Source organism: Rhea pennata, chromosome 5 (assembly GCF_028389875.1).
Source record: "Rhea pennata isolate bPtePen1 chromosome 5, bPtePen1.pri, whole genome shotgun sequence".
NCBI lineage: Eukaryota > Metazoa > Chordata > Aves > Rheiformes > Rheidae > Rhea > Rhea pennata.
In genome coordinates, this window is record NC_084667.1 from 54,825,876 (window position 1) to 54,847,996 (window position 22,121).

At 39.4% G+C, this 22,121-nt stretch overlaps 1 protein-coding gene across 5 annotated transcripts in view; it reads left to right on the forward strand.

Moving 5' to 3' along the window:
- Positions 1 to 20,403, forward strand: part of BDKRB2 (bradykinin receptor B2) — a 39,752-nt gene extending 19,349 nt beyond the window's left edge. For 3 of the 5 annotated variants that reach the window (XM_062576626.1, XM_062576627.1, XM_062576628.1), the window contains one exon: positions 8,975 to 11,821. In XM_062576626.1, coding sequence (XP_062432610.1) covers positions 8,977 to 10,122 — 1,146 coding nt within the window. In that variant the 5' untranslated portion in view covers positions 8,975 to 8,976 and the 3' untranslated portion in view covers positions 10,123 to 11,821. Of the gene's footprint in view, positions 1 to 8,974; positions 11,822 to 16,298; positions 16,310 to 19,095 lie in introns of those variants that run through there. The other 2 variants (XM_062576629.1, XM_062576630.1) reach the window with 2 other exon arrangements.
- Positions 20,404 to 22,121: the final 1,718 nt, after the last annotated feature.

Genomic DNA, 22,121 nt, shown 5'->3' on the forward strand with positions numbered 1-22,121 from the left:
ACTGCAGTATAATGGTTGTCATTCCATGGTGCGCTTCAAAATTACACAAAAAAAGTCTCTGAAAATTCCACATTTAAAAGGCAATAACTCTGCATCTTCAACACCCAGCTGTACTGGCAAGCCAGCTGTAATATCTGAAAAACATTTGGCCACTGAAGGCACATAAAATGAACCAGCAAAATATAAAGTACTAACAAGGATGCTACAGGCTTCTTCTTGGGCTTCAGCTAGGCATCAGATCTCGCCTTCACAAAGCCATTTCTTGTTAAGAATCCCTGAAATAAATGAAATACTAAACTGATGTCTAAGTAATCTTCATCTTGAATGACTATATACCATAAAAACACATCATGTGGAGTAGAAGGCTGGTGGGGCCTTGGGATGCACAAAGCACTGCAGAGGCTGTGCTTACGCTGGTAGCTTCCTTTCACAGCAGTATTGACAAGAAGTCCTGCAAAACCAGAGCTAGTGTCTGTTCCTACTTCTGGCATGGGTGTCACTTTCCTCAGGTTACAGCCACCTTTGCTGCATATCCGAAACAGCCACTTTTGGGACTGGAGATGAGCATAATCACAAGAGAACATCATTTGCATCTTTACATTTGCCAAGTTGCATAATGTACTAAAAGAGCAGCTTCTCAGGTTCATCTATGATTGGTATTGTCTCACTCTGCCTGTCTCTACCTCTGCTTTCCTGGGTATGCTTTTTGGTTCATGTCTTAAGTACCTGCTCTCTAGGCGGGTGTTTGCTTTTGTTTTAAGCCTGTATCACTGAAATGATGTCCTGGTTCAGGCACCAGGCTCCCAGGCACTACCACAAAATAGGTAATAAGCACTTGTTCCCAGTAAATAGGTAAGGGATAGTTGTTCAGGGAAACAGGAGAGGCAAAAATGGACCCTATGCAATCTCATAAAGATTTTAGTTTCCTGGCAGAGGAAAGAAAACATAAAACCTTACCTGAAGTGGCCTGTATGAGCCCTGACATAGAGTAATCAATAGGATTTTCCTTTTTATTTCAGGGAATACAAACAACCTGGAGGCAGGAGTAGCCTTCCTCAATATCATTTGTCCATGCGCTGTTCTCCAGATGATGCCATTTCATTTTGAATAAATTCCATTCCTCTGATTCAACACAAGTATCCAATAAATGCTGAATTCAATTTATCCAGGAAAAAAAAAAAGGAAATGATATATCCTATAAAAATACAAAGATGATTGTAACTGTAATGGTTTCAGTGTAATGACTCTAGTGGCCTTACTGAGATGCTGGCAGCAAAATCCTATCTTGGCATGTCTGGCATTTTAAATAGTCAGAAGGAATAAACCGATGAGCTAGTCTCAACCTCTTCTTGTCCTACAGACATGTCTCTTCTTTTAGTTACCTGAAAGCTAAGAAACAGTAATTTATGTACAAGATCATTTAGATGTTGTTTCATTAAGTAAACAAAGGTAGAATAGTAGTAAAAATATTTATATCTCATCTTTTTCATTTAAAAAGTTGTTCTCCACTACTTATCCTGATGCAGTTGAAGAAGATCTAAAACAACTAAGAGCTCCCAAACACAAGTTTGTGGATACATCTTCCTGCTGAACAAAACAGTCTGAGCTGGGCATCAAGGTTTTTGATGAGACAAAAGCTTATGTTCTTTTTTTTTCTTTGGGGGGGGGGGTCAAAATTTTTTTGAATAAAATAGAATTAAATCTTACTTCATCCTGCCAAAAGTTTTCTGGTGGATGAGAAGAACACTTGCACTGCTCAGAGAAATGCACTTCTCCCAAGAAGCAGAACATCCAGAGTCTGTGATACAGTAGGATAGTAGTTTTTTGCACTAGCTCCAAGGATAAAGCAAGACACTGGTGAATTATCCGTGCCAAGAGAAAATGCATATATATACATAACTCTTAACTATACCCAAGAAGATACGCATTTTTTCTCTGCACAGTGCTGCTATACATGATCACAGTAAGTGGATGCCCAGAGGCGTCTGCACTGCACTCTATGTCTCTGTGAGGGCAGGCGCAATTTTAAATTCCTCCGAGCAGCTTCAGCAGTACTCCCTTGCTCTGGGGAGAGATTTGGCAACAGATTGCATCAGCCGCTGAAATCTGGGGCTGTGCTGAAATCTAAGAACCACAGGCAGGATTACTTCCATGGCTATGAATGCGTTAGGGTTTTGTTAGAACGGATGTTCTTTTCTTAATTCAAATTTCCTAGTCAGAAATATGTGAGCAGGTACCCAGCAGCACTTACATGGTAACTGTAACATAACAGGTACATGGTAGATTTATTTTTATATAAACCAGAACACCAAGACCTGTAAAACACAGGCTCACTATCTCAGATACATCCCAGCCACACCACGGACTCTGCACATTTGCTGGAGAAAGAAAATGAATGGTTGACTGGACTTCCAGAGTCCAGAGAAACAGAATTTTAGGTCTAAAAATAGAGAAACACAAACATGGAGGTCTCAGATCTACTGGCTTAGCTGTGAAGGAAAGGAGGACACTTACAGAAGACTCACTGCTGGATTGTGATCCCAAAAAGTAAAGAAAACTGAAAAGGGTTTATGGCTGCATGAAATGCTGATTAACTAGGCAGGTTCACAACATTAGCAGCAGCTGCTAAGTGCTCATGCCCAAGATACATGACAGAATTGTAACTGCATGGCTGATCTGCCTGTCATGTGGATTTGAGTTGTGCCAACCCTGGCTGATGGCATAAGAAAGGCTATTTATTGTATGCGAGGATAATTTAGACCTGGAATGATGGAGGTCTGCAGTGACTCACTTCAGTCCTAAGACCCCAGCTGATATCATCAGTGATAACTCAACCAACGCATATTAGGATGTGGCTATGATTTACGAAGTACGAGAGAGTCTAAACTAGCAAACTCTGAAATATTACACAATGCTTGTAATTCCAGTACATTTGCAGTCTGGAACATGGTTGCAGGCGAAGTCTTGGCTCAGGGATTTTTTACGCAATTTATTGTCAGTTAACACAAACTTCTGATGACTGATTTGGGTCCTGAGAAAAAAAAATAGTATAAACAATCAAACACTTAAGTAAATACTTCCCCCCCCTGCCTTGCCCCAGGCTTAACTTAAGCCAAATAGCTCTCTTTTCCCCTTTCCAGTCTCAAATACCCTTGGTTTTGCCACAGGTTACCCCCAGGCCATCCTGATTCCTTTGGTGAGATACCAGATTGTGCAGGAACTTGGGGTCATATGATAATGATTTCTGTGCGTATCCGTTTCTTTTTGCTACTCAATACTTCCTAATGGTATTCCTCTGCTTGTCTGGGCTTCTTGGTGTCCCTGCTCCAGCATGGGTCCTCCACCGGTCACCATCCCTTCAGTTTACCTGCTCCAGCATGGGTCTTTCATGGGCAGCAGTCCTTTCAGGGCTGCCCTCATCTCAGTGTGAGTCACCCACAGGCCACAGTGCCTTCAGGGGGTGTCCCGCCCTTGATACAGAGAGCCTCCTTCCAAAAGCACATCTCCAGCTGTTTCCAACAGTATGCCTTCAGTAGCACATTTCATGAACACTTCCAGTCTCTCATGGCTGCCACTCTTTCTTAAAGCACCATGGGCTCCCCACCAAGCTGCAGCGTTGGTGGGTGATGGGCTGCTCACATCAGTCAGAGCCAGCTGGAAATGGTTGTGACTGGTTGCCTTAAAGGTCTCCACTGCAGCTCCCTGCCACTTAAACCCTGCAATTTATGCCCAATACATTCCACGCCTCACCTCTGTGATGTGCATATTTCACAACTCTTTTAATATACATCCATTATAAACTCTGCTTGCAACAGCCTCGCAGCCTTAATGCACATTCTTCATAAACTCTATCTGTAGCCCCCTGCAGACCAGATTTTAGGGGTTAACATCATAATAATGGCTGCCTACAATTATTGAAATTCTACTTTTTGACCCTGCAAACCGCATCACATGGGTTAACATACATGGTACATTTGAACATATAGCTATTACAGGCTCCATACCCTGCTCTATGCACTAAATTATCAGGGTCAATATTACAGCAATCTCAGCATATACTTATCACAAACTTCACACCTTGTTCCTGCAAAACACGTAACCAAGGAGGACACAACAGCTGAATATATACGCTACAAACTCCATCTCCTGTGGATTAGATTATCAGAGTTAAAATTGTAGCAGTCTAAATCCCTGTTACATAGTTCAGGCCTTGTCTTTTTAAAATACATAACCAAGACCACCACAACAGTTTAAGCTATTTACTATACTTTAGCATATGACCAAACAATTAGCCAGGATAAGCAAAGACTAACATCACTTTTGGAGGTACCAGTAGATTCATGAGTCCAGTAGTAGCTGGGCTTCAGCCACACTCTGCTAACAATTCTCTGACCCTTCCTTTGCACTTGCATTCCTCAACTCACAACCCTAGATCTCTGTTGGGCTTTCTATCCCACTTCATCATAGCCTCCTCCTTTTCCTTCAAGAACATCCAGAAGCCCTAGCATGTAAGACTATAGCATGGAGACTTTTCATGCCCCCCCCCCCCGACACGTTTTCTGAAGTTGATCACACTACTGGACTTTTGGCATTATTCTTTGCTATGCTGCTAACCTCATGCCTGTCTTCTGGCATGCTCCCCGAGAATGATATATAGAGGCTACTCCTAGATCAACCGGATGTCCCACCAGTTTATCAGGTGTTACAGCAGGGTGTAAGTAACTGTGCCTAGCTGTCAGAGTGTTTGTAAGTAGCTTAAGACCCAAACTCCCCAGAGCTTGGCCCTCCCAAGCCACAAACTTTAACTTGCTTGCTGTGGCCCCCCAGCACTTCCATAGCCACTGCCAGGCCATTTCCCTGGGGCGGCAGCTTTAAGTGCACCATGTTTCTGTAATCCAGTCTCAGCAAAGGCCTGCGGAGTGGCCACACTGGGGAAGCGGCAGGTCTGCTTAGCTACCATAGCCAGGGCCGCCTGAAGGAACTGCTGTATTTCCCCATCAGACAGCTCAGCTTCCTGCCCCCTGGCATCAGGGAACCCCTCCAAAGCAGTCATGCTGGGCTCCCTGGCTGCTCCCACAGCAGCCCCACTGGCTCAGCACGCTGCTTGCAATTTGACCACTTCAGTGCTGCTAGCTGCTGACCAGGGGCCTCCCTTTTGCCCTTGTTAACGCCTCTCTTAGCAGGCCATTGCTCTGACAGAGCCCATCAGCCCAGCTCCCTAACTTGGCTAAGCTATCTGGGTCTCTGCACAGCCCCAGCCCCGCTGCAGCTCCCGTGCTGCCAACAGCGTCCCTTCAGCAGTGCATCCCCACAAGCGTCTCCAGCCCCTCGCGGCTGCCGCACGCTCCCCGCCGTGCTGCAGCGCCCCGCACCCAGGGCTGCTCACACCGGCCGGAGCTGGCTGCGACCGGCTGCGACCGGCGCAGGGCAGGTCCCGGCTGCTGCCCACCCGGGGTGCCGGCAGCCCCCGCGCCCCTGCTCTGCCTTTACTGTCAACATTGGTACATTAAAAAAGCATTTTGGAACAACAGAAAAGACTGTCAAGGTTTTTGTGTCCTCGTGAAGGAGGAGGTAACTAATAGTAGGTGAGGGTTAATGCCAGACATGTCAGTCTGCAACAGGAGTCACCTCTCCTTCGTAATGATTGCTTCAGCTGGGCAGCATCTAAAGCAAAACTGTCGCACAGACTCTTTTCAAAAGCCCAGTTTTACATGTTAGGCCTACCTTGCACTGCACAGAAAGTATTTATAGAGCATGTGTAAACAGGTCACCTGCAGTGTCACTGAATTTTGATAATAAGCGACTAGCAGTGACACATCACTCCCTTTTCTATATCATGTCGGTGGGAATCATAATTTATTCTGTAAGCTCATGGTTTAAACGAGTTTCTTGTGCTACTGCGAAGAGCATCAAACAATATTTAAATGCATTGCTTAAGCTGGTCAGGAAATACTCCTTGGCGCGTTTTACCTTGTTCTCTGCCGCGCTTCTGCCAGCGCTTTCGAGAAGCGCTGGGGCTAAGCAGCAAGGAGGCCGGTCGCCGGGAGCACCACCGCGGTGCGCCGGCTCACATCCTGACTGCACCCCTGCACGCTGCTCCCATACCGCAGTAACAACACAGGGGAACAATACCTGAAAGTGTTGTCTTTCTAGGGCTTTCTGCTCAAAAACAATAATCTAAAAGAGATGAATTGTAGGGAAAATATCATAAATCACTGGCCATTTTCTGAGCTATTTTTTGTAAAATTAATGTCTGACTGTTGTTTTTCTGTTAGTCATAATTATGAGGGAAAGGCATAGAAATTGCCAGCTATGTCATAACCTTTATGACCACTCTTTGAATTAATAATGAATGGCTTATTAAATATGTGCATACATCCAACCCCAAAGCATAAAATAAAGCAATTTTATATCTTACTGCTAGTTCACAGCCTGCTACCAGCAGAAGAAACAACTTCTCTTAACTGCATCTTCCCTACACAACTTTTATTCTCAAATGTCTGTTTTTGATCATCCCTCAGTATTTTGCTCCCTGTGTGTACTTACAGCGCAAAGGGCCAGCAGACACAGAAGGAGAGAATTTAAACAGCAGTTTGCAATTTGATTCACATCTGGAGGATAATGAAAGATAAGGAGGTGATAAGAACTGCCAATATGAACTCTTCAAGAGTAAAATTGTGTCAAACTCTTCCAATATGGCCTAATAGATAAAGCAGAAGCAATTGATGAGGCCTATCTGGGTGCCAGTGTGGCTTTTGGTATTGTCCTATATTCCAGTATGCTGAAATATGAACAAGTAAAATCACAGAAAAATACATTAGCTGTAGCTGCTAGGCCTGAAAGAGTACAGACAAAGATAAGATCTCTATCCAAGTCATTTACACCCTATAATAATTACTCACAACTGGCAGATGAAAAGAGGATATACATTAGATTATTGCTAATGTTAAACAGCAAGCACTGAGAGTGGTCCCATACAGAACAAATAAATCCATGTGCACTAGATCTAAAACCTTTAGACAATGATGTCACCAAAATCATAGATCACTAGAAGTGCCTCTACAGTGTGTAACGCTGTATAATATGTAGGCTCTACTAACCCATTCTCCAGATGCTTCTTGAAAACAGAGATCAAAGGACGCTGGTGTCTTAAGACTGAGGTGGTTCTAGTAGTGATGAGCTTAACAAAGAGGCAGGAAAGGTAGTAGAGGTTGGAGACTATACTGCTGTTAGAGATAGGCTTGAAAAGTTCTATTTTTGAAAGGATGAACTTGGAGAATGAAAATATTTTGATTTCTGCCCAGATTATGCAAATACTGTCCTCTGGCTGCTCAAGTTATGAAGAACTGGAAGTGCATATTGCTGATGTTTTGTTTTGTGCTCATTAATTAAATTGGCTTATCTTTCAGGATTTTCAGTGCCCCTTGCTCATTTTATTCAGTTGACCTGTCCTGCCTGACACATATGTTATAAATTCTGCTGGACAGGGACGGTCCCCTTTGTTACTGCCTTTCCTGTACTTAGTGCAAAGTGGTCTTGATCCTTGCCTTTGATTCTTATGCACTACAGTGCTTAATGAAAAATAAATACACAAAATATGACCACCATTTTTCAGTATCTGTATTTTCAGTATTTTTCTGCATCCAACAGCTGAATGTCTACGTACATACCCAGCATTGACATGTCTCAACCAGCAAATGCAGTAACCAGAACACAGATGAGAACTCCATCCTTCCAGAAATAACAAATGTGTCCTCTTTTACTGCCAATTTACCAGCTGGATCAGACAAATGTCTTAATTAAAAATACATCTGAAAGGCTTCCAATCAAAACATAACATAAACAGTAATTTATGAAAAAAAGGCAAACAGTATTTCTGTCACTTAGTCCAGACAGCTGTGTATACAGATCTGATAAGACAAGCTCATACTTGGATAATATCTGAGCATGTATCACCTCACAACATAGCAACAACAACCACAGTTATCATTTTAAAGATAACACCCTTACGTTGGACACACAGCTTCTGTTTCATCTTATTAACGCTTAAGCACATATCTAACATTTCTGCCCTTAAATAGCTTCCTGTAAGACCTTAAGCTGTTCTGACCCGTGCAGTTAATTAGAGGGTAGTGCCAGGTTTTCAGATTGTGCTCTTGCAGACGAATTAACCCATTGCAACTTGACTTCAGGCAGGTCTTTGCTTACATGATGGCCACCATCTTTACCAACCCACCCACCGTGGAGCTTATTAAAACTAAATGCCCTTACCAAGATTATACCATTTATCTCCTCTATTAATTGCCTGCAGAAGGAGATTGTAGTGCAGATACAGAAGTACACAGGTGATTTCAGTGAGAAGTCGAGAAAGCTGCACTGCTTATTAATACAGGTTCTTCTGCAGATTTCTTAGTGCAGACTAGAGCTGTAAACTAAATGGCTGCTTTGATAGTCATAACGTTTTGAGGAAAAAAGAGATAGTGTTCTGTGAGGAAGAAACAGCATTGAATTCTACCAAATTCTTGCTTTACAAGACAGCATGTGAAATGTTGAGTGACATGCCACAAATGCATCACCTTACAAATAGCAACAGAGGGACTCAAAAGTTACAGAAGTCTTTTAGGAGGCTCTGTTGATACAGAGAGATAAGAAAATAACTATCAACCTCCTCAAAAGATTAAAAAAAAAAAAAAAACTTGCTGTAGCTTGATTCTAGGGAATAAAGACTTGTAAATATTCATGTCTGCTGTTGCTTCAACACTTTGTTTCACCCCATGAAACTGGTCAGCACAGTCCGTATCAGTTCACTCTGTCAAACCCTCTGCAAGCATACAGGGTGTCTATGAGATAGCAAACCATGGAATTGTAAACCTCTTCAAAGTCACACTTTTTGATGTGGCTTTTCTTATTTTATCTTCTGCAGCAGTAAGCTAGATGCAGCAATCTCTTTTCATCCTATTTTCTCTCTGCACAGAAATGGTTTCCATCGCAACAGAAAACGTTACTCAACTTTACAACATTATGACCACCCAGGAGCTCAGAATCAATCCGGCAGGTTTCAACAATACTTCAGGAGTGCATCAACCGAATGGATCTGGATGCATCAATTCAGATGCATGGAACTGGCTATACACTTTTCAGCCTGGTTTCCTCTGGTTTATATTTATTCTGGGAGCAATAGAAAATGGCTTTGTTCTCAGTGTCCTTTGTTTCCACAAGAGTCGCTGCACTGTGGCTGAAATTTACTTATCAAACATGGTACTTGCTGACCTAATGTTAGTCTGTGTCTTGCCTTTCTGGGCCATTAATATTTCTAATAAGTTTGAATGGCCTTTTGGCCTATTCCTCTGTAAAGCTGTCAACACAATTAGTTACATGAATTTTTATTCTAGCATTTATTTTCTGACACTAGTAAGCATCGACCGCTATCTGGCCTTGGTGAAAACCATGTCTCTTGGACGGATGCGACGAACTGCCTGTGCGAAATGGAATAGCTTCATAGTCTGGATGTGTGCATTGCTCATATGTTTACCTACAATAATGTTCCGAAATTTACGGTATTTCAAAGAATACAACATCACAGCCTGTTCTCTTGAGTATCCAAGCACCTACTGGCACCCTGCAAACAACTTCTTGCTTAATATTGTGGGCTTTGTGATCCCACTCTGTGTAATTACCTATTGCACCATTCAGATCATCAAAGCCTTACGAAGTAATGAGTTACAAAAACTCAAGTTAATCCAGACAGAGAGAAGAGCCACCGTGCTGGTCCTTGCTGTGCTTTTGGTGTTTATCATTTGCTGGCTTCCATTCCAGATCAGCACTTTCATTGAGACAGTCTCTTACCTCACAGACACTTTCCAATGCCTTGAAGACATCAATGAAATAGTGACCCAGATTGCAACATACTGCTCCTTTAGCAACAGCTGCTTGAACCCAGTCCTGTATGTTATTGTAGGGAAGCACTTCCAGAGAAAGGCTGTGGAATTCTATAAGGACTTACTCCCAAAGAGGTGCAGAAAATCACAATCTGTGCAAAAAGAAAACTCCCTGGACACTTTAAGAACTTCGATTTCCAGTGAATGCCCAAGGAAAAAGTCTGTTTTCCCGTTATCACAATAGCACACTGTTCATTACAGAAAAAAAAACTAACATTTGAGCCTCTACTAATATCCATCTGCTATGGGTCCTCGGCATAAATGTGTGATAGTATTCTTCATTTGTGAGGAACTAATGGTTTGATCTTAATGCAAACTCCATTTAGTCACCTGCTTCTACTGCTGTTGGACATGTGTTGTGGTTGCAGCATACATTGTGGCATATTTACATTTTCATGACTGAATTATACTAGCTGGCTTCATTATTTGAAATGTTTGTATTTCTAATGAATATAAGTGCTTGAATGCACATACAGTTCTCTGAATAGAGTCCCAGGATAGGAGCTATTGTCAGGATTGTGTGACTACTTATGGTACCCATATATTTTTGATAGGAGAGACTCACAGTTAAATAAGTTTCTGGGAATCCTGTAGGGATGTTATTCAAATTGATTTTTAGGAGTTGCCATCTTCCATGCCATTTTCCTTCTTTGCTCAGTCATCCAGAACAATTTTATTTGATTAACAAACTGTGCCATTTTGCAACTGCTCTACCTCTGCTAAGCAGAGGTTTGTGTCAGCTTTTATGTTAGGAGCTTAATAAAGGTAGTGGAAGGAAGGCTGCAGCCAGCTTCCTAAAGGTAGCTGAGTTTTCTTTGTAGCAGGAGAGTGTTTACCCCTTCTGCAAAGTTGCTGTATTTACTATGAAGAGCTCCCTTTGGGTGAGCGAATGTTGCTTACATACATATATACATACACTTCAGAGAGCTTCAGCTTTAATACTCACAAACTGTAATTAATGTTAGTAGTGTTATTTAATGGAAACATAAATGCTCAGCATGACTGGTATAATCTCACACAAAGAAGAAACTGAGGATATGAAGGAAAGCATTATCTCTCTGCCATAGAAATTTAACTGAAGATTTGAATGTTCAGAGTAATGTAGCCTCTTCAGACTCTCTCATATTCACTTAGTTTTCTCTGTAGAATAAATTTGAGTGATAGTAATATAAAATACTTATTCAAAAATAAGACTGGATTTATAAACTAAATTATTTCTACACAGAAGATAAACTGATAGTGTATCAAATTGTCAATATGCATTTTTACTTCTAGGAATCTTGTTTTAAACCTGACTTGGAGATGGTCTAACAGCTACTGAAAATAACAGAGCTTTTTCTTTCTTTTCAAGGCACTAAAGGCTAGAGACTTAACATTCCCAAGAGAAAAAGAGTTTGATGACATAATTAAACTGTGACTGCTGTTATGAGTAGTCTTTATCCATCAGAATGGAATAGTAAATCTATGGGAAAGTTGTATTAAACCTTAAAATATTTAAACCAAGAAAATATTTGAGAAGTGTGCAAATTTGCTTTGAAAACCATAGTATTTAGATGATTGTAGATGATTTATAGTCAATTTCTATAGATCTTCTTTAATAATCCAATATAATTCTCTGTCATAAATACTTCTTTGTTCATTCACTATGTTGTCCAAAGCACGTATAATAAAATACATCAAGGCTTTCTGTTTTCTCCAGTGTTACCAGTGTTGTTTTATGCATGAGCATACTGTTCACACAACCTTTAAATGAAAGGAATTCCATATGGTAGTTATTCAATCAATGGAAAAAAATGTTGAGTGTTTGGTACTGAGGAGTAAAATATTTAAGTGTTATCACATATCAAGAATATGACATTAATTTAAATTATGTAAATATAGAGAGACACATTATTTTGCTGTATGGCAAGTATTTACAATAGAAAATAAACAACTTTGACAAATGAAATTTGTTGGCATTTTCTTCTTTAGCATGCGTCCTATCTCTCTGGAATGATTGCTCTGAAAGGCAACTGGTGCAGATAATTTCTTTCACTTCCTGTTGTACCGTAGGAAAGCGAACTGAAGCAATAGAATTGTGTTTGTTGTGGACAGGACGTTACTCTTCCTTAGTCAGCAGGTCTGTGGAAAAGTCAGAAACTCAATTCAAATCTTCCAAATCCCCAAACATTACTATAGCCATTGGATCATTCTTTCTTTCCATTTTTCCATCAGCACATTGTGGGTTTCTGGCCTATACTGGCACCTTCTGTATTTTTCTGTTTCTGTCTCCATAAAATGTGGTGGATAAGGCTTGATTATTATTGCACTGTGATACCACGATCAGTTCATTACAAATTGAAAATCATTTCATTAGAGTTTAACCTCTTCTTAGGAAACTTGGTCTACAGCAGATGCAAAGAAATCTAGTCAGGCTAAACAAAGAATTTTATATCATAAGGTTGCATCAAAAAACATTTTTGCCAGCTTCCAGAACAAAGGGTTTGTCATAGGAAATAAGTGGGTTGATTTAGAGACCATCTTAATAAGGGAGATCATTCTGTTAAATTCATGTTGTCCCCAAAAGATAATTTGTTTAGATCACTAAAGGTTCCAGTTTATGCTAAGAGGAGTAAGATTTTTAATGGTTGAATTATTGGACTGAGAACCAGAACTCCTGAGATGTTTTTGATTTCTACCATTTGTCTACTATCTAATGCGTTATGTTTGTCTTGATCAATCTATTTGGTTAATCTTTCTTATCTGAGAGGCCCAGTGAGTATTTGTAAATCCCTATGCACCCTTAGAGAGTGTGTATTTTTTACAGGAAAGTCAACACAGACAGGATGACTGAAGATCATATAAGCTTAAAACTTGAACTAATGTGTTATGAGTATCCCAGGTTGAAGGCACCAATAGACAGATGCATTTTAGTTACATATACACAGGAAAACCCTTTTAACTATTGACTGTAATACAGATACTTTTAAACTTGATCCTTCATTTTCCTTTCATCTATGCAAAGTGTAAAACATTACCAATCATTCTATGATTTTCATGGGTTTAAATGAAGACCCAAGTTCACAGCATCACAACATAGTTGAGGTTGGAAGGGAACTCTGAAGATCATCTGGTCCAACCCCCCCACACTCCAGCAGGGTCACCTAGAAAAGGTTGCCCAGGATCACGTCCAGTGAGTTTTGAATATCTCCAGAGAAGGAGACTCCACAACCTCTCTGGGCAACCTGTTCCAGTGCTCTGTCACTCTCACAGTGAAGAAGTTCTTCCTCATGCTCAGGCGGGACTTCCTGTGGTTCAGTTTGTGCCCCTTGCCTTTTGTCCTGTTCCACGGCACTACTGAAACTACTGAAAAGAATTCAAATTAGCCATTTGTGAGGCTCTATAATGCTTTACCAATCATTTTCACTAGTAATTATTTCTCTTTTTCTGCTCAGAGAAGGCCATGCAATATGATGATCTAAATGCTAGATAAGAATATCACAAAAGTGTTGTGTCCAAATGTGTATGAAGCACTGTAAACATCATTAGTCTTTCTGAAATATGCTTGGCAAAGAGCACATAGCAGCAAGCAGAACGTGAAATATGGCCTTGTCTTGAAACAGAAGAGAGATGCATTTGAGCAAAACCTCCAACAAATGTAAATAATTTAATAGGTCAGGATAACAGCTGCTGGTAAAACCATGCTGCAGGCACTTTGGGGTGCAATGCAGTGTTGTGTGTGTGTTTTTCTTAATAGTGCATCGGGGAGGTCTCCCCCAACTAGATACGTGTTGCTGCAGTAATTGACTTTGAATAAAAGCTCTGAATAGTCCTCATGCTTGTATACCCATGGAGGGTAGAGAAGAGCACTGTTCTTTCAAGAAGGTCAGGTAGAAGAAACTTGGCAAGAGTGTCCGACTGAGCTATGGAGGCAGAGCAGCTTCAGGGACGCCTGCTAATCCAAGTGACATAATGAAGAAGTGTTTTCTTGTGTTCAAATAGAGTTTCCTTTTTTTCAGTTTCTGCCTATTGCCTGTCGTCCTGTCACTGAGCACCACTGAGAAGAATTTGGCCACATCATCTTTACATGCTCCAATTAGATATTTATAAACACTGATAAACTGCAAAGAAATAGTCAATTAAACACATTCTTTTGTGAAGTTAAAGCTCATTATATAGACTTGTTCTAAGATCTTTATGAGTCAGGAGCTCTAACTGAACCTGTTCATTTCACAGTCTCTCCCAGATGAATAGATTCCCCATTTTGAATATCTCTGCGCTTCTGAAAAAAGTTCTGAAGATGGCAATAAAAAATGGAAAAGGGGAGATTATTTTTACAGAGAGGAGGAGGGATTTGTTGTACAAATCAACACTGATCCCATTTTGAAGAGATGAATTTCATAAGACTGTATTTTTTATCAGTTAGATTTCAGACACAGCTGCAGTTTGCAACTCAGAAAATGTGAATGAATGTCTGTGTTGGCTGCTCTTAGAGATTTATGTCTAAGCAAGGCTGAATTCCAGACATATTGTTATTGCTCAAATATCCTTCTTTATGAAAAAATAACTTTCAAACACAGAAATGAATTAGCGTAAGCAAAGAGGAAGTTAGGGAAAGTCTGTGACGAAGATCTGTTGCATTGCACTTACCTTAGTGAGTCATAGTCTGGGCTGTGATGTTTAGAGATTGATCCTATCCAGGTTATTAGGATCCCTTAGGTCAAATTCAGTTCAAAAAATAACATGTTTCAAGTCATCACCAAAATAAATGATTTGTAACATTTTTCAGAAATCAAGAAGTCAAAAATACTCATTTGTAAGTTCATTTTAGAGGTATTTTAATAATGCTTTGATTATTTAATAAAATAATGTTGAAATAATATTTAAATTTTTAAAAGCATATGTACATTTTAAATCTTCAAATTCTTTGGAGTTTTTAGAGTTTTTTCAGAAGTGATGGTGTTCAGTTAGTACAGTTTTTCAAGTTCGTGTCAATTTTGCCAGTATTTGCACTGACCTAATTTAGAATCTTTTCAAAGAAAGAAATAAGGCTTAGGATAAACGTATTTATCGTAATGATAGTGAAGTTCATAATGAGATATCACAATGAAGCCAAGCACGGTCTTTCATTTTAACTCACTTGTCAAACAAGAACGGACACTGTGAAATGAGAATTCAGCGAGAGAGTGCATTCGTTGGCTACGTAGCCAATGGGAAGAATGCTTTAATATAAGTAAATAACATTCCAGTCCCTTGATTATTTCCCACTGTTCTTTAACAAATAGTTGGAAGATCCTATAGTTTACACATATGCACTTAAGAGAGATTTGGATTTCAAAATCTGAGAGACATCAGATCTGGTATTTTTTGTATATTTTGCTCTAATCAGAGCACAGTCAGAATGAACAAAGATGAAAACTAAGCTTGGAAACAAACTTAGACTCTCAAACAATAAAGTACAAGAAGGTAATCAGACAAAACCAAGATTTATTATGGCTGCAGGCCTGAGAATATACAGCAGTCATTGGGTGCTACTGAAGAGTAATATACACAAAGATTCGTACACAGGATAGCAACAGCAGGGTGCAAAGGACATTAGTTTTCAAAGCTGGTGGAAAAAATGGTTTTAGTGGGTCCAAGTTTCAGCAGCACTTCCCAAATACCTATTTTGAGATTACTAGGCAATTATTCCTGTAATAAAAAAATACAAACTGATTTCCATTTTGCTCTGGTGAGCCTCATGCACAAGCTTTGGCGAGAGTACTACTCCTTGCACATCCTTCACTTCTCCTAGAGCTGCTTCATGTTCTCTCTTCTTGTGGTAGGAGATGAAGTAGTCCGCTTTAACCCCAGCTCCTCAGCATGGGGCACCACGTACCCATCTTCACTTCAAAACTGTCGCAGACCCAGGCTGTTAGAGAGAAGAGCTCCTAGCACTGCAGAAAACTAGTACAAACTTTGTCTTTGTGTGAATTGGCGCTGAGAGGGTGATTCAAAGCTGTATGAAGCTGTTTTTGCAGATAATGCTTAACCACACAAAGAAACTTAGAATTGCCAAGGACCTGTATTGGAGACCTTTAATTAATGGCCATGTGAAGGGCAATGATACGGTATATGGTTTATATTACTTCACCACAAGAATGAAATATTTCACATGGTTTGGAAATTACTACAGCTGACGTCGGGAAAAGTAAGAGGAAAAAAAAACACTATTCTGGATCTTTCTTTCAAAATATAACATCATGCATGACCAGGAAAACACTCAGACAGCACTCAGAAAGTTGTGCCTCAGGATGTGTCTTTAAATTCCATTATTAACCACTATCTTGTTGTTTACCAGCTGTCTCTGAATTTGAAGTTTCACCTAAACTACCAGGAAGGACAAGGAATAGGTATGTCTATCTATTTTTAATGTCTTATCTTTATTAAAAGCATTTCACATACTTTTTATATAAAAAATCTTTTGTGTTCTCAGTTTTCTTATGCACAGTTTCTCTGCACAGTTTCTCTTTCTTTTTCACTGCACAACTGACTTGAAGTTCAGGATTAATTTTCTTAATGTGCAAAAATATCACTGTATTGTGTTATTGATTGACTATTGATATGATTAATATCACCATATTATAGTTCAATTTATTAAATTTCTGTATAGTTGAATATGCTGGTCTGATTAAAAAAAAAATCTATTTCAAACTAATCTTTACTTTTAAGATTGTTCCCAAAGCTCAGACTGTATTTACTTAGTATTTCCAAAATACATGATCCTAACAGGGAACTATGCATTAATAGTAATAATGGTAGCAGACTCATTGTACATGGAAATTTATCAGAATTGAGTTCAAAGTATGCAAAAGAACCGTCATTATTTGCATAAAAGCTGACTAGAATGTGCTAAGTACATCAAATTAAAACCATTCAAGCAGCTGAATGTCCATTAGCACTAAATACTTAAAAATACTTACAGAAGAAGATGGCTTTTGGAGAAGAAAGGAGCTAAACAACTAACTATGCATTGCATTCGCTGTCAACAAGGCATTTAGAGCACTAAGTTTAAAAAAGTATTACAGCTTGTGGTGGTGCTAGGACATTGGCTAACACACTTTTGAAAAGGCTTTCCTGATAACAAACTGTACAGAGACTGCATGCATCTTGCAATTACTAACTGAACAGGAAGTCAGAATTACCACTGGTTAAAATCTAAATTGTACTGGAAAGGATACGTTCGGATATGTTCCTGAAATTTTTAGGTTAGTCCGTGATGAATCAATTTATGGCTCCAGCCCACAGACCACATAATGTGCACAAAATGACTGGCACAAGCTGATACCAAGAAGTGATCTGAAAATGGGCAAGGATAATAAGCACTTCTTTTTCCTCCATTTTTAGTAAAAGAAAAAGTTCTGTTTACAGAAAGAAATTCTTCACTGGTACCTTCCTTTTACGTTATTTCTGGCATAAATATTGTTAGAGATTTTCTTCCACTACTATCACACCTTAACCAGCCTCCTGCTATGATAAGGGATTCCTGCCCTCTCCTAAATAGCCTCTGATGCTAATCAGTCATTTACTTCTTCATCTATCTTCTCTATGGTTTTAGATCTAGATCCTCCAAAATTCTCTTAGACTGCATGAGACCAACAATGAACTAGGTAACATTCAGACTGTTAACAGGGAAAGAAGAGCCACAGAGTTGTGTTAACTTGAACTGCAGCCCAGTTCCCGACAAGGCAGCCAGCTTGAGTTTATAAACTGAGCTAAAACTTTACCGCTCGTGAAACGTTGAATCAGTCATGAAAAATGTTCTGTGTATTAGGTACCAAACTGCATGAAGTGGAATATTACTACTTCTCTGATTCCTAGGGGCCTCCCAAAGATAAGTATGTTAGGGACTGCAAGCTACTCAGATGCAGACACTAAGATGGTACCTGTAAGTTAAAGGGATGAAGAATAGCCCTAACTGCTCACTTCAGAAACTCTATCCTTAGCTATCTCCATGGTTTAAAAATGCAGAAGCTGAAAGAGCAGATATTAATTTGCTGTAGCAGGAAGTTAACATCCAGGTTGACTGATTGCAACGTGCTGGGTTTTTTAAGTGCGTTCTTTTTTATAATCAGCATACTGCACTTGCATATGAAACACTGAAATGCTAAATGTCACCACAGGATCAATAATGCCTTGCCTACCGTAACAGGTCCAAGAATAGATACCCATAAAAACTAAGATCCAGGTGCTATAGTTGTGCATGAGAGAGAGCACCAGGAGGATAAAGTCTCAGTCGGAAGCATCTCTCTAGTAACTGAATGGAATTTCACACGGGAATAATGTTTTACTGATGCTTTCATTACTGTACAAGCTCACACCTAGCTACCAGATAGAAATAAAGGTATTGCCATTGCTAATAAAGGTGTAAATGCTATGGAGTCTGGGGCTGCCTCTCTCCAGCTGAGCTCAGATGAATTTTTTGAATGGGAGCTTCCTCTGTACAGACAGGAGAAGTGTGCTGTGAATTTAGAGCTGCAAAGGCCTTCCTTTCAGACTCAATTTTGTGCTGAATTTTAGGAAGAGTCACAGGCAGAACAGGGTGTTTTATTACTGCACCAACTGACATCTGAAGGCAATGAGCTGTCTAACCTAACAGTAATTTTGAACCTAAAGTTTGGGAGGAGAGGAACTGACAGAGAACAATAGAATGTGAAGTTAACCAAACAAGTGATGCATACAGAGAATGAGCAGTATTCCCATCTCTGGGAAAACTGGCATCATCCTGCTAAAGTTATACTCTGCCCAGAAAATAAGAGTAAGAGAAGGGCACAGAGCTTGCTTGTGTGATTAGCATGACTCCCACTGTTCTCAGGGAGCTGGAATTCCGGTATATCTGTTTCTGTCATTAGTGTGGGAGAGAAATGCAGATCAACTTATATTAAGTTGCTGCTTACCTTCCTCTGTGCCGCTTTAAACAATGCCATCAAAGAGAGGAAATTTCATGGGATATAGAGAAAGTTTCATTTTTGCCAACTTAGGGAACAGTTCTGACGTTTGTATGCATGAATCATGGATATATCTAGCCTGTAAAAATAAGCATGAAAAAAGAATTTCGTTAAATGTTTGCTACAGCATGGATAGGAGACAGTTTTTAGAATTTTATGCCTTATTTCAGAGAGTCTCATGTTCATTTCAGAATAAAGAAAATGGCTGAAAGTCCTCTTCTGAACGTTCCCTCCTCAAACCAGAGTGAGAATGAGAGCATCTCAGTTGTTTGCCCAGAGTTAGATGACTGGTGGAAAATCGTATACTCCATACTACCTGTATACATAGACACCATCTGCATTATTGGTATACTTGGAAATGTACTTGTTTTCTTCGTTTATTCGTTATACAAGGGCTCCCTAAAGATAGCTGAAATCTACCTTATAAACTTAGCTGTTGCTGACCTTATCTTCCTCATGTGCCTCCCTTTCTGGGCAGAGAACATCAGGAATGAATTTAACTGGCCATTTGGCGATTTCCTTTGTCGCAGCACTAGTGCAGCCACCAGCCTGAATATGTACACCAGCATCTACTTGCTTGTGGCAGTGAGCTTGGATCGCTATTTGACTTTTGTTCATACCTTGAGCAACAGAGTGATACGAAACAAAACTCAGGCCAAAGGGATCTGCTCACTCATCTGGGTCTTTGGAATACTTGTCAGCATCCCAACATTTGCATTTCGGACTGTGAAACACTTTCCCCAGTGGAATGTCTCAGCATGTGCTTTAGACTTCCCCACACCATCATGGATAACAGCGGAGCGTCTGGTATTCAACATAGTGGGATTTGCACTGCCTTCTGCTGCAATTGTCTTCCTTAATGTTTGTATCATTCACTCCCTACAAGAAAACACAAGAGAACAAGGAGCACTCAGAACAAAGAGTTGCAAGGACCACAGAGACACTAAGGCTACCAGGTTGATCTTCATAGTGGTGCTGATGTTTCTTTTGTGCTGGACTCCTTACCATCTTTTTACATTCCTTGATATATTATTCCAGATGGAAGTGGTCAAAGGCTGTGTCTGGGAAGAACTGCTCAACTTTGGTCAGCAATTTACTTCTACCCTGGCTATCACCAACAGTTGCATTAACCCTGTGATTTATGTCTTCGTTGGAAAATATTTTAGGCAAAAGGTTTTGCAAGTTTTTTCACAATTTATTCCCTGTAAGTTTTCTTTGAGCCGGGTATCATTAAAAGAAAAATCATATTTCAACTTGTTCCCAGTCAGGAATAGCTTAACCTAATGATTCTCTGTTCCATGTTTATTTTGATAGTACAGCTTACTTAAAATGGCACTAAAATGAATATGAATTGCACTGATACAGCATTCAGACTAAGCTAATTATTTATTAAAATATATTACTTGACAGCTAATTTGTCCTTTGGTTTGCTTTTCTTTTTCTCTGCTACCCATCCAAATGCATAATATGTCATACCAGAATGTCACAGCAAATGATCCCACCTGTCTCATCAATTTTCAGTGACTTGTAAAAAAAAACTCTTTGACAAGGTATCAGAAGTGTAGTTTAGATACAGAAAGCATCATGTCTATGATGACAACTACTGTATCACTGATAACACAATATATAAAATTGTGATATATGTATTTCAGGGCAACTGTGAGGTTAATCTTCAGCTGGAATTGTAGAACAGCTCCAGTTACTTTTAACAGTTTTAATGGTTTGTATTATTACTGTAGCATATGGAATATTGGAAGAACTGTTTCTGCATTTTAAATATATTTGATGCATGAGTATTGTACAAGACGATGTCATACAAAGAAAGTGTGCACAGGCTGTAAAGAAAGTAAAACAACCCAATATCCTTCTCTAAATCTGACTATTTTTCGGGTCCAGCAAAATGTTGCTCAACAACTCATCAAGTAGCAAGGATTCTTTTCATTTTCTATGCATGAAAACACAGTGATGTCCATTGATACTGTGTTATTTTAGTATATTTTTCATTTGAGGCAAATTCCATATTTACACACATTTATATTTTTATGAGTCAAAATTAATGAACTGCATAACATTTCATTTTACCATAGACTTGTTCTTTTTTACACTCATTAGCTCTGCTGTCTTTTTCACTTTGGTTTTCCATTCTTTTGGGCAAGAGGATGTGGATGTCCGCATCCTCTAATCACCTAGTTCTGTGATTAGAAATCCTTTCTGCTTCTAGAATATAAACTGTTATTATTAGTAGTAATAATAACAGGGATATAATAATAATATACCAAACAGGAGGTGAAGGAGAAAGAAGCTTCTTTTCCACCACAGTTACAGTTGTAGACCAGACTTAAGATAACTGAAATGTCTGTTCCTGTAGCTGTAGAAGTATGTTCATGTAAAGACAATTCAAGATTAAAACGGGATATATTCATAGTGTCAGTCCAAAGGAAAAAGGTCTGTTTACCTAGAAAGATACTGAATGCAGAGAGGGGCATACAAACACATCGTTTTTTATAACTGTTTATTTAATTAGTTATTATAAAGCCCATTCGGTCTTGTACACTGTATATAACATGTATTGTAAACACTATAAGAGTGCTGCATTTTCAGCAATTCTTTCTATTACTGCTTATGTCCATTATGGAATGAATCTTTTTTAATTACAAAAATTTGCTCATTCAACTCCCAATAAACTTGATGTTCATCTTTAATGATTCCATGAAATTTTTGAACCTGAACAATGGAAATCTTCTGAAGAGTTAAAAGCTTGTCTTCCTCCTATGCTGGGTTAAAAATGAAGGATGAGTTAAGAGATCAGGGAGGAAGAATCATTCATAAGTGTATTATTTTTTCTGCTCCTGTGATGGGCTTTTTTCAAATAAATGTCAGGACATTAGCAATCACAACAGTATGTGAAGTCCAGTGAATCATCTAAGACCAAGAACTTGATTCCAGACTATTTTAGTTAGCATGTTGTACACTGCACTTTTTCAATATGTCCCCAGCTGAAACCATTAAACCATTACTCAAAAAACTCCCAAACAGAGATATTTTCTGAAAAGTAGCAAAAGCTGACAGAATGAAGGAAAAATTGTATAAACAGAAGTGCCATTTTCCCACCGTGCATGGGAACCTTAAAAGGAAAAGCATCTTGTCTTCTCTGACTAACTGCTGTCCATATTAACTGAACGGAGAAACCCTTCTTTAACGCTGTGATGCATTTAGG